Source organism: Strongylocentrotus purpuratus, unplaced genomic scaffold (genome assembly GCF_000002235.5).
Source record: "Strongylocentrotus purpuratus isolate Spur 01 unplaced genomic scaffold, Spur_5.0 spur5_scaffold_6, whole genome shotgun sequence".
Taxonomy (NCBI): domain Eukaryota; kingdom Metazoa; phylum Echinodermata; class Echinoidea; order Camarodonta; family Strongylocentrotidae; genus Strongylocentrotus; species Strongylocentrotus purpuratus.
In genome coordinates this window covers 28392874-28406068 of record NW_022145612.1, presented here as the reverse complement: position 1 = coordinate 28406068, position 13195 = coordinate 28392874, and the positions used below count along the sequence as shown (strand labels likewise).

The following is a 13195-nucleotide window of genomic DNA, read 5'->3' as shown; positions in this document are numbered from 1 at the left end:
GACTCTTAGTCCATGTTTCGCCCCTCCCGATCGAAGCGCGGAAGCTTTGACGTTTCATTTAATTATTACTCTTAATCCTTATCTCAAATCATTTTCGCCCATCACGTTTCATTAAATTATTAGAGAAAGAAGACGATTCGTTGTACCGTTCTCTATAATCCTTGTCTGAATTCGGTACGTATGGAACGTTCGTTCGCAAATCTGTGCATGCATATAGCCCGAGTAGTGGGTAGAGTCAACATTTTGAACATGATTCATTATTTAGCCAAGTCTTTAGCCATCGATCTGCTGGCGGGCAAGTAAGCTATGAAACTCTTCAATTAAGAAAAACAGAGGGGTGTGCTGGGTATAAGAGACGATGTGAATTACTTTTGTAAAATTCCAAGTCTGTAGTAAAAAGGGCGATTGAGGGTACCCCCACCTCTCCCGGGTATATGAACATGTCCGTGCAGAAATGCCATATCCCTTGATTTCGCCCCTTCTTTACTTTATGTCTGACTACACCCATCTGCATTGTCATGAAAATAAATAAATGGAATAATAGCTTATACCCCAATGGCAAATCATGCATTTTAACTGCATTATTTAAAAACTGTAAAAGTTTGTAGCAATTCTTCCCCTAACATTCCTAACTTGAAAAAAAATATTACGAATACGAATGACAGGTGTTAATTTGAATGATAAAAATTACGCTTCGACAAGTGAATATTAATTTGAATGCTAGTTGAGCAGTTTCTAAATTGAATGACAGATCTATGAAACCCTTCGACCAAAATCCTAAATTAAATACAAAAACTTCTTAACAATCAAACTTAAATGCTGATGAATATCATATAAATCTAATAAGTATAAGTGTATAAATGCAAGAAAATGAAATATGATGACATACACATGAAAAAACAATCTTGAAAGAAAAAGAATGAGCTATAAAAAGTGTGTAATAAACGAGAAATGTATATTGACCATCAATTTAAGTGCACAAAGTGCTAATTTGAATGCTACAAATGAATTAGAATGCTAAAAGTACATCGTCGAGTTGTCAGAAAATCGTGTTGCGCCAAATCGAATGACCAAATAGCGAAAGAAGCACATTGTTCATTAATTTGAATGAAACATACGTAGATTCTAACGAAAATTCCATAGATTTGAAAACTAGAAAAGGGAATATAACCCGAGATATACCTGACTGCACTAAAACCGTCGAATTTGAACGCAAGACAAATTAATTTGAATGATAAACTCGCGAATTTGGCCGGGAAATCCTATAACAAATTGTTTAAAAAATTATTATTAAAAAAACAAGAAAAAAAGAAAAAGAAAAAAAACATACATGCTTCCATTTCATCATAATGAATGCAATCATTAGATTTTTTGTTTTGCATCACGTGCATAAGACATATCATACTAGCTAGGTCGAATCGAAATAGCCGATTCACTACTGTAATATATTGGTAGTACGTTTATTACTTTGCCATAAAACATTGGAATTCCATTCCTAATGATATATGAAGGAAGCATAGGAGATGTTGCTAATTTTAAGAGGAAATCAAATGAATAGGGCCTAAATTAACCTGACCCTTGAGAGTCAGAGGAAATAAGTGAATGACATGTTATATGATTGAAAATTTCCTTCTGACGGTTCATACTTTTTTATTTTGTATATACTTGTGTTTTTGTACTATACAGCATTCATATTTTTCCTCTTCTTCCTCCTCCTCCTCTTTTTCTTCTTCTCCCCCCTTTTTTTTCTCATTGTACTTATTATAATTTCTTCATCAGTTTAATGTTGTTATTATAATTATCATCATTATTATCTGTAATAAGTTATTAATAATTTTGTAGGCCTACAAGTGTCGGAGACCCCACTCGAAATAAGCTCTCGAGCTTTCGTTTGTTATCCTGTTCAAGCCGACTTAATTTTGATCTGTTATTCTTCAGGGACGGATCAAGGGGGAGCACAGGGGGCACGTGCCCCCCCCCCCCCCGCCCCCAAAAGTGCCCTTAACCCCCTGCTTATTCAGTGGCTGGCTGAGTCGTTGCGATTTTTGGGGGACCAAAACTAAATAAATATATGTCCTCTTACCCCCCGTGTGCCCCCCCCCCCCTCCGTGTGCCTCCCGTGTGCCGCCCCCCCCCCCCCCCCCACCCCCGGAAGAAATTCCTGGATCCGCCCCTGATTCTTGTATATTGTTGTATGTTGGGAGCTTGGCGAATAAAAATAAATAAATTAATACATTTCATTTCATTATTTTCTGTAAGTATTTTATAACTCAAATAACCGTCTGTGCTTTACATTTTCTACGGCGGCCGTAGGGTCTAAAACCTGGAGTCTATAGATTCTACGGCCGCCGCAGCATTTCCACGGGTAGCAGTCAGGTCCCTGCGGCGGCCGTAGATTTCTGTCTACAATTTATATGGGGGGTTTCCCCCACAGAACTGTAAAATACACATTTTACGCAATTACACATTACGTGTGCGCGCGCGTGCATGTGGCGCGGTTGAAGAGTGCCATCAATTCAGTCGACCACCAATAACAACACAATACCAAAGAGATCCTTGACCATACATAACGACATTTCACAAGAAATTTCGCAGGAGACACTTCATTATAAAATTTCACAAGGTTTCCCAAGTTTTGCACCATGCCTCCCAAGCAGAGAGCAGCAGCAAAGAAGAAGAGGAAATGTGGAAAGGCCAAGAAGAAGACCAACGTCAACCGAGTTCCTGATGAGCGAGAGGAGCAGCCATCCACGGGGGAACGAGACGGGGCAGAGACACTGCCAGAGCAGCCAGAACAGGACCATGATCCTGCAGATGCAGAATATAAGGACGTATCTCCAGCTCTTCTTCAGCGTATTGTAAAGTTCTATGAGGCCCATCCATACCTCTACAATCTGAGACATGAGAAGTACCGCAACACCAAGCTGAAGGAGGCGAAACTGGCGGAGCTGGCTAAGGAGATAAAGTGGACTGGTGGGTAGAGAAGAAATCTTTAAAACTTTATATTTTTGGTTGTTGTTGTTGTTGTTGGTTATATTTGTGGTGCTCAGTCAGATTTGACTATTTGCGAATTATGCCTAGTCTAGTTTTGAGTCGTGTCGTGATAGTTGAGTCGTCATATGCTCCTGGCTTGGAAACTCTGTGCGTCTGTCCTTTGCTGGTCCACTGCTGGGGCCGGGGGGATGTATCATCCTGCTTATCAATCCTGCGGATCTAGGCCACTCAGATACACAGTGTACTTCTAAGCATGATGTCACTTGAGTTTCCATGTTTTGGCCGATGACGTTTTGTCAGGAACGAGCAAAGAAACTGTTAAAATTAAATTAAAAATCGCCCCTGTGGATTTATAAAATAAAGATTATCTTTTCTGTTGGGGGGGGGGGGGTTAGGGGTTTAACTTCCCCTCCCCCCCCCCTCCTTTGGGCTGCCAAGTGAAAATGTGATGTGCATTGAAAAACGCTGTTATGTGTTCAGACCCACACAGTATTAGTAGATGTAAGTAGATACCAGGAAAACATCACTGACGGGGGTTCAAACTTCAAAATAGCACCAAAAAAAAATTGCATCGCCGCTATGCGGCTCTTTATAGACGATGCTCTGCAGTGGGTCAAATCCTCCCCCCCCCCTCCCCCTCCCCTTAGCAAATTGCTAAATCTGCCCCTGGGTAAAGAAAGAATGTGAAGGTTGCTCCGAATAATGAGGAGGAAATAAAGTAACAGCTATGTAACTTGTAAATTTGTATGCCGGGAAAATGCTGTCTTAAATAATTGATAAAGATGAAATAGCAAGAATTGAGGAGTATCATGGGTACCAATTCAATGGAAATTTGTATTTAAAAAAGAGCCCCCATGAGAAGGTTCATGGGGGCTCTTTTTTGTTGAAAGAGCCCCTGTGGACAAAAAAATTATTTGAGCCCTGCTTACATTACAATTACATAAACAGTTACATAATACATTCATAGTACCAACAACAAAAAGAGGGAAGGGGAGAGGGATAGATGGGGGGGGGGGGGGGGGGGTTAAAGGATATTGTATTTCTTTGTTTGTCGTACATATCTTAATATAGTTTTTTGATTCTTTGAAGAGAGAACATTTTCCAGGCTTAGTGGTATAATTCTTTGTCGCAGCTTTATTCTTTCTCTGTCGAACTGTTTACAGTCAATAATATAATGTTGTACACTTTCTGTTTTGTTACAATATAAACAAAGACCATTTGGATGTTTGCCTAGTTTGAAGAGTTTCTTTCAAAAGGCAACTACCGACTCTCAGTCTCAGTCGGTGAATTATGCTTTCATCTCTTTTACTATGCAGGTTGGATTCAAATGTAGGTTGCATTTTTGGTTGAATATGGTACAAAAAAAGGCCTCTTTGGGAATTATCCCATCGGTTTTGCCATTGCCTCATCGATTTATCTTGGATTTTCGAGAGCATCTCTTCACAACTGGAAGGAAGAACAATTTTAATATCATGTGTTATTGCTGTTTTGGCTAAGCTGTCGGCCTTTCCATTTCCTGCAATGTCACAGTGGGATGGTATCCACTCACAACATACACTTGTACCATTGTTTTCTTTCTGTGTTAAAGTGTACCGTATACGATTTCAGATTCAATGCTTGAAGGCCTTTTTTCACAAGTTTAGTCCTTTAAAACACTGAGGGAGTCGGAAAATATCACTGCTTTACTAGGTCTGTTTTCTTGAACCCACTGGAGAGCTAAAGGAATTGCTAACTGTTCAGCGCTGACTATTGACACTGAAGAAATATGTTTTGCTATTTTTACCTCATATTTGGGAATATACACAGCAGAACTTGTTCCTCCTTCCTCACTCTTTAATCCATCTGTATATGTACTGTTCTGACCATTTTTATGCCTCCGTTACGAAGTAGCCGGAGGCATTATGTTTTCAGGTTGTCCGTACGTCCGTCCGTATGTCCGTCCGTACTTCCTACGTCCGTACGTCTGTACGTCTGTACGTCCGTACGTCTCGTTCTCGTGATCGCGTTATCTGGAAAAACCGATCGATGGGTTCCTGCCACACTTTCATCATGTAGGTATCTTGCAGAGCCAATGAACTCATTAGATTTTGGGGTCATGAGGTCAAGGTCAAAGGTCATGCGGCTCATGATGTATGCAAAAATAGCTTGTGATAGCATGATCATTAGAACAGATTGATGGATTCCTGCCAAACTTAAATCATGTATGTATCTTGCAGAGCCAATATGAACTGAGTAGATTCTTGGGTCAAGAGGTCAAAGGTCATGGGCTCATTATGTATGCACAAATAGCTTGTGAACGCATTCTCATTAGAACTGACAGATGGATTACTATTTAACTCAGGACATCTTGCAGAGCCAATTAACTGAGTAGATTTTAGGGTCATGAGGTCAAAGATCAAAGGGTCATATATGTATATGAGAAATTCCTTGTAATCACGATATTCTGAGAACCTGTTAATGAATTACAATTGAACTTGAATTTGAAAAATTTCTTCTGTTTTGGTTTGTAAAATTGCTCTATGACGGAGGCATCATTTTCGACTGCGCGCAGTCGAAGTTCCATCTAGTTCATTAATGAGTTCAATTGTCTTAATTCTCATATCGTAGTTAAAACTTTCTTTCTTTGACATCATTTCTGACAGGTCAGTGGAAACAGTGGGGTGAGAAGAAAGCCACAGTGGATGCTTGGCTAGAATATATGATTTCATTGGTCCGTCTGGTCTGATGATCCTCAAATAAAAAGGAATTTCATTTTTCCAACTTAGGAGGCGATATTGCCAGCAATCCAGTAGACATTCTCTAGTGGGATGGTTTTTGTCAGATGATTTGATTTTGATTCTTTGTTTTGAGCTCATTAGAATCCGTCTGATTTCCAGTGGCATATCTCCACATTCTATTTGTAATGCAGCTAACGAGGTGAAATACGTTCTACCAGAGCTTATCTTTAGGGCTTCCAATTGAATTATATCTAGTTTTGTCTTTTTGGTAGTTTTTGCAGAGTCATATATTTCACTTCCGTAGTCTAATATAGATCTGATAAAAGATTTGTATAGTACTAGTAGCGTTTTTGTATCTGCACCCCGTCATGTGCCTGTCGGGCATTTAAGAACATTCAAGCGCTTCTCTTGAAAATATGTTTTTCTATGACTATTCCAGGAATGATGAGAATCAAAATTCAAACCTAGGAACTTGAACTCGTTAACCACTTCAATTTCTTTACCTTGAATAAAAAGGGTTGGCTTGGTGCAAGGACGATTTGAGAAAACTGACTTTAGTTTTTCTAGAAGAAATATTGGCTCCCCATGTATTGCACCAATCGGTCAAGTTATGGAGTTATTAAATTTTTGGTACACATAGTTACACAATATATAGTTGGTACTTTGCTAAGCTAAAGTATGACCATTTTCTCATTTCTTTAACTCATAAATTACTGATTTGTATTGTATTTTCATTGTCAATCGTAAAAGTCACAAGAAAAGTTCCTGAATTGTGAAAATACTTACCGTAATGTATAAATGTGCATGATGCCTGAAATGCTTAAATTATTGATTTGTATTGCATTTTCAATGTCAATTGTCCAAGTCACATGAAAAATTACTAAATTGTGTAAATACATGTAGATAATATTCACTTTCCTCTGACTCCCTCTAATGTGATTTTCTTTTGTTTGCAGTGAAGGATATTCAAAGAAGGTTCAAGAACCTCCGAAGTGCCTATGGCAAGCTCAAGAAGCGGGCCAGATCTGCGAGGAAGTCAGGCCAACTTGGCCAAGCATCCTGCAGGTTGACCAGCAGACAGGAGTGGAAGCTGCAGAACTTGGCCTTTCTGGATGAGGTCATTCGGCCCCGGACTCAGGGACAGGAGTTAGGAAGGGTAAGCTTGGCATTGAACTTTTGTGTGTTCAAATGATCCTCTTCTTTGTCTTTATATTGTCGGTCCCTAGCTGACAGCACATTTATATAGAACCGCTATTTAAATGTGCATCTTCTTTTTGTCAGTCCTTGACAGAATATTTTGAGTGTTGCATTTACATAATATTCACCTTTCTCTGCGTCCTTTTATTTGTCACTTAAAAATTCAGGTTGCTAGCCAGGACGAGGACGAGGATGATGACGAAGTGGATCGGGCGCAGGAAGACTTTGGGGCACCCGACAATGAGGACGAGGACAGAGGAACTGAAAGTCGGAAGAGGGGCAGCAGTGCTGACAGCCAAGTCTGTGCGTCTAAGAGGTACAGGAACAGGGCCGGCATTAGCACCAGCACCAGCATCAGCAGGAAGAAGACGGGCGAAAATAGTGTGCCTGATGTGGGGGAGAACCAGAGAAGGGACCGGGAAACCAAGAAAAAGGTAATTGAAAACCTATTTCTAGATGACCTAAACTGTACTTTAAAATGTCTTGTGTCATAATTCAAGCGAAGGGCCAAAGTCAGAAAATAGGGGTTTGCCTGCTACTGCCACACAAACTAAGCACACCTAGTTTATTTGAAAGATTTTATCACAATACATCATATTTCAGAGGTGTTTTTTAAATAATTTGTAGCAAACCCCCCTAAATTGGAGGGGGTGTCAAAAAAGTGGCCCTTTTGACAAAAATTTGTATTTAATCAATAAACTTTTAAGAAAACCTTGAACCACCATTGCCCGAATTCACAAAGGAGGTTTAAATTTAACCCATGTTTTAAACCTTCATAAGTTCATTTACATAACCCATGGTCTAAAATTAGCGCAAAATAAGCGTACCTTGCCAGAATATTGAGTTCTATTAAAAAAAATATATATTTTTTCTATATATCAACATCGAAGAGGTATTTCTTTTCGTAACTACACAGTAATGTGCCCATGCACATGGACAATATACCGTGCCATTAAAGAAGAGGCTTATAATATCTCTTTTCAGTGAAAATTTATAGCAACCCAAAGTTATGGTTGGATTTCTACAAAAATATTACATTGTTAGGCGCCTTGAGCATCTCTTGGGTGGATTATAAATGTTGATATTATTATTATTATTATTCTTGCCCATATGTGTATTGTGATAGGCCTGTATGCAGGGCATTCTTTCTATTTTCTTCAAAATTTTATTTCGGTCATTGACTGATTTAAAACTTGATTTAATACCAAACAAGTCCTCAATACACTAATACACTATGCATACAGATAATACACATATGGGCAAAAATGTTGTTTTTGTGGAAATCCAATCAATAACTTTGGGTTGCTATAACTTTTCACTAAAAAGAGATAAAAGCCTCTTCTTTGCACAGGATATTGTCTGTGTACATGGGCACATTTCTGGAAAGTAACAAAAGAAAAATCTCTCCAATTTTGATCTATGGAAAAAAATGTTTTTTGATAAAATTCAATATTTCGAAAAAAATCACCAAAATATCATGTTTTTTTACTTAAAATTGCGATGTCAAAATGAAGGTGATTTAATTGTCTTTTATATGACACCATGGTGATTCAAGGTTTTCTTAAAATATTATTGACAAAATACTATTTTTCGTCAAAAGTGCAGGTTTTTTGGATGCCTCCTCCGATTTTGAGGTGTTTGCTACAAATTTTTAAAAAACACCTCTGAAATATTAAGGATATATTGACTGCTTTGAGAGGCATAGTGGTTTCTATAGGGTCAAGGGAAACTCACAACCTGCTATGACCCCAAGGCGCTTGCGCCGCGGGGTCATAGCAGGTTGTGAGTTTTCTGAGACCCTATAGAAACAACTATGCCTCGAATATTAAAAGCAGTCAATATATATTTTATATACCGAAAAAAAGGAAAATGTTGACTCACCCATTTAGGTTTCCATCTCTTTGAAGTCATGAATATTAACACCAACAATAACTTGTGTACAGTATGAAATCCAACAAGCTGTGCTCCAGTAGAACAGGGAATACCAAACACGTTTACACGAACAGTAACTTTTGTACAGGATGATATCACCAACAAGCTGTGCTCCAGTAGAACAGTAGAACATGAACAGTAACTTTATAAATTCACAAATTCGCAACATATTTACACAGACTGTGCGTCTAGTCCAGGTCTTGTCCAGGTCTGCATTCGGAAGTCTGTTTACATCTCCGAGGTCCATGTTGACATTTCGCAAGAACTCTTCAAATATTTTAATGCCGTATTTTACTGCATACTTCGTATTTTTGCTATCAGCAAAATCGATTAAGTCTTGCAGCTGAATGTCATCCATAAGTTGAAATCTTGGCATAGCTGTGTCCTCCATTTTGCCTCTTTATTGACAAAAAATTGGAAACAAAAAACCCCAGTATTTTGCGATCGAGACTAGTACACAAAATGGCGATCGGTCGTCTGCGCTGCGTGGATTGGTAGATTCGTCGCCTGAATGCAGCGACCAAAATCGAATTGCACTCAAACACCGTTAACGGTATTGCACATCGGTCATCGCACAAAAGAAACTTATACGGTAACACGTAAACCAAAATGGGGATCGCAGCAAAATGACGTCACGTTTCACAGCCATGGAAAAAGTGCTATGAAAAATTGATATAAACCGGTAGAGCCGGGAAAAATGACTATGAATTTCAATTAGCGGGCATGGTTAAGAACATGACTGCATTTTCAACCAATCAGAAGACAGGATTAGTAAAGAATCTTAAAATGAGGTATATAATGTGTAATAGGATTAAAAACCTTTGGAATAAACAAGGACAAGTGTGCTTGTTGTATTTCCCAGCAGTATGCCGGTGGGGTACTTTGGATTCAGCAGCGTTACGCCGCGGCCCCGTCATATTCTTGTGTGCGCTCTAACTGCCACATTCCTTGACGGATTTCTTTCAAATTTTACATGGAGGTGTATCTTGGTATAATCTACACACCTATACATATTGGTGATGCTGCCCCCAGTGTTCCGTCTTCTATAGGGTAACAGGCCATAAATTTGTGAATGGTTTGTGTGCGCTCTATAATGTACTGAAGCTGTGACGTCATAAAAATCTATTTTTGGATTTTCTCAATTTTTTCAATTTTTTTTATAACACTGAGTTCCTATAGGAAATATATTTATTCAGATGATCATATCTCAGCAAATACTTAACATATTCAATTGGTGTTCGACATTTGGACATAATTTTTGATGCTCTTTCGGAAAATGAAGAAAAAATTGAGAAATTCTGAAAATAGATTTTTGATGACGTCACACTTCACCACTCTATAGGCCACATTTCTCAAGGGATTTTGTTCAAATTTTGAATGTAGGTGTATGTTGGTATAATCTACACACCTATGGATTTTGGTAATGCTGCCTCCAGTGTTCTGTCTTTTATGGGGTCAAAGGTCATATCTTGATAGATTTCTTGTGTGCACTCTAGTGTGCGGTGTAACTGCAACATTCCTTGACGGATTTCTTTCAAATTTTGTATGGAGGTGTATCTTGGTATAATCTACACACCTACAACTTTTGGTGATGCTGCCCCCAGTGTTCCGTCTTCTATAGGGTAAAAGGCCTTATTTTTGTGGATGGTTTGTGTACGATCCTTAGGCCACATTTCTCAAGGGATTTTGTTTAAATTTTGATTGAATGTGTATCTTGATATAATCTACAAGCCTATATATTTTGGTGATGCTGCCTCCAGTGTTCCGTCTTGAATAGGGTCAAAGGTCATATTTTGATGGATGTCTTGTGTGCACTAGCTCTAGTGTGCAGTCTAACTGCAACATTTTGTTACAGATTTCTTTCAAATTGAGTATTGAAGTGTATGTTGGTAAAATCTATGCACCTATAGTTTTTGGCGATGCTGCCACCAGTGTCCCGTGTTTTATAGGGGCAAAAGGTCATTTCTGCAGGCCATATTTCATGACAGATTTTTTTCAAATTTTGAATGGAGATGTATCTTGTTACAATCTACACATCTAAACTTTTGGGTGATGCTGCCCTCATCATTCTGTCTGTTATATGGTCAAATGTCATATGTCTTTAACGCGCTCTAACTGCTACATTTCTTGATGGATTTCTTTCAAATGTTGTATGGAGGTGTGTCTTAGTACAATCTACACATCTTTAGTGTTTGGTGATGCTTCCACCTGTGTTCTGTCTGTTATAGGGTCAAAGGTCATATTTTGGTGGCTGAATTTTGTGTGCTCTAACTGCCACATTTCTTGACAGATTTCTTTCAAATTTCCTACAGAGATGCATTATACTCAAATCCTCACACGTCATATTGTTTTGGTTATGCTGCTTCTAGTCTTGACAATAGGCTGAGCCACTAGTGGGGATCTCTAAGTCATCCTTTTGTTTCAGGGAGGAGAGAGGGAATCTATGTCCTCCCTTCGAAAATAAGGATGACACAAAATCACTGCTACATTCGCATTGCACAGCAATACAGATTGCGATTTCTAGTTTTTGTGGTATTCAGTAGTGGCAACCAACTCAAAAACTATAAGCATGATATTTGAATTTGGCCCTCCGCTTACTTATGTCTTTTGACATTTGCAATTATTCAGGTTTCAATAATTTTCTATTTTACGATAAGGTGTACTGTACTTTGCAATATCACACGTCTTTTGAAATTTGCATTTATTTACCTCATTTTCCTTTGTTTTCTCTTCCCCCCCCCCCCCCTTCCCAGGTGGAAGAGTCTGCAACCAGGCAACTGGACGAGAGAGAGGCGTGGCCAGCTGGTTGCAGACGGTGGTGTACAACTGCCCGAAGGAGAAGTTCTGTCAGTTCCAGACGGAAACCCTGACCTTGTCCCGGTGCTATCAGAAAATGGATGAGGGGCACCGTACGAGTGGTCAGGAGTGTCCAGCTTCACCCCCAGCTTCACTTCCGGCTTCACCCCCGGCTTCACCCCCGCCTTCACCCCGGCTTCACCCCCGGCTTCACCCCCGGCTTCACCCCGGCTTCACCCCCGGCTTCACCTCCAGCTTCACCTCCGGCTTCACCCCATGCTCCACCCCCAGCTCCACCCCCAGCTTCACCCCCAGCTCCTACTGCCATGTTCCCACCATTGCCCGCGGCCTCCCAGTTCCCGGCCCAGGGCCTGTTCCGGCCCATTTCCCAGCAGTTTCAGCAACAGCCGCAGCCCCATTTTCATCAGAAGCAACTGGCAGGGAATATGCCAGTCGTCAGACAGTTTCTGGTAGGTTATTATAAAGAAATAAACTATCATTCTATGTATAATATAACATTTATAGAGATTCTTTATTGTAATGTGCATGGGCGTAAATCCTTACGTAATACCTATTGTTCAGGGGGGGATGAATGAATAGATCTTCCCACCCCCTGAACAATAGGTATTACATAAGGATTTACGCCCATGGTAATGTGCATTTTTCTTGTGTGTACAGAACATGTCAACTCAACAGCGGCAGCTGCAGCAGCAACCACAGCAACTGCCGCATCAGCAGTACCAACCCACCTGTCCCACCTATGCTCCTACTTCTGTCAGCCCCTACCTGGACCTTATCCCGGGCCTCAGCACCCCTGAATTGATGGACCAACTAAACCCCTCTACATTCAGTGCGACGGATAGCTTAATTAGTATCAGTAGCACCAGCGGGGATGAGTCAGCAGGCCACACACCAATGAGGGTCCAGGATAACGGTGACCAGGACTTTACTCCGACCCTCCCCGCCCACGGATCGCGGATCTCGACTGTACACAACTTCTACAGCTATAATAGGATCCCCCGGAATGATGCCGACCGGGTATTTTGGTCTCTTAAGCGTGCCCTCACCGTCGCCGAGTCAAATTTACGTAGGCGCTCTAACTGCCACATTCCTTGACAGATTTCTTTCAAATTTTACATGGAGGTGTATCTTGGTATAATCTACACATCTATAAATTTTGGTGATGCTGCCCCCAGTGTTCCGTCTTCCATAGGGTAACAGGCCATAAATTTGTGAATGGTCTGTGTGCGTTCTATAGGCCATACATAGGTGTATCTTGATATAATCTACACACCTATGGCCTTTTCCGACGCGAATACTTTTGAAATTATTTTCTCATATTCTGGAAAATACAAGAAAAAAATGTAGACAATAGAATACCGTTCACGCCAGCCTTGTATTTTGCAGCATTGCAAATATACACCAATATCATTGACAAAAGAACGGTTTTTGAAGCCTGTGCCCATTGTTCATAATACATGTGCGTGAGCATGCGTTCAAGACTCGCCAAAAGACACCACTTTTCCATATGTCATCGTCTGAGTCAGACGCAGACTAGT

General features: G+C 40.0%; 1 protein-coding gene across 1 annotated transcript; it reads left to right on the top strand.

Moving 5' to 3' along the window:
• Positions 1–6690: 6690 nt before the first annotated feature.
• On the top strand, positions 6691–11791 carry LOC105437440. The gene is made up of 3 exons (XM_030972689.1): positions 6691–6867; positions 7076–7342; positions 11594–11791. Exons 2-3 carry the CDS (start codon positions 7101–7103, stop codon positions 11739–11741), a joined length of 390 nt encoding a protein of 129 aa, XP_030828549.1. The 5' UTR covers positions 6691–6867; positions 7076–7100; the 3' UTR covers positions 11742–11791.
• Positions 11792–13195: the final 1404 nt, after the last annotated feature.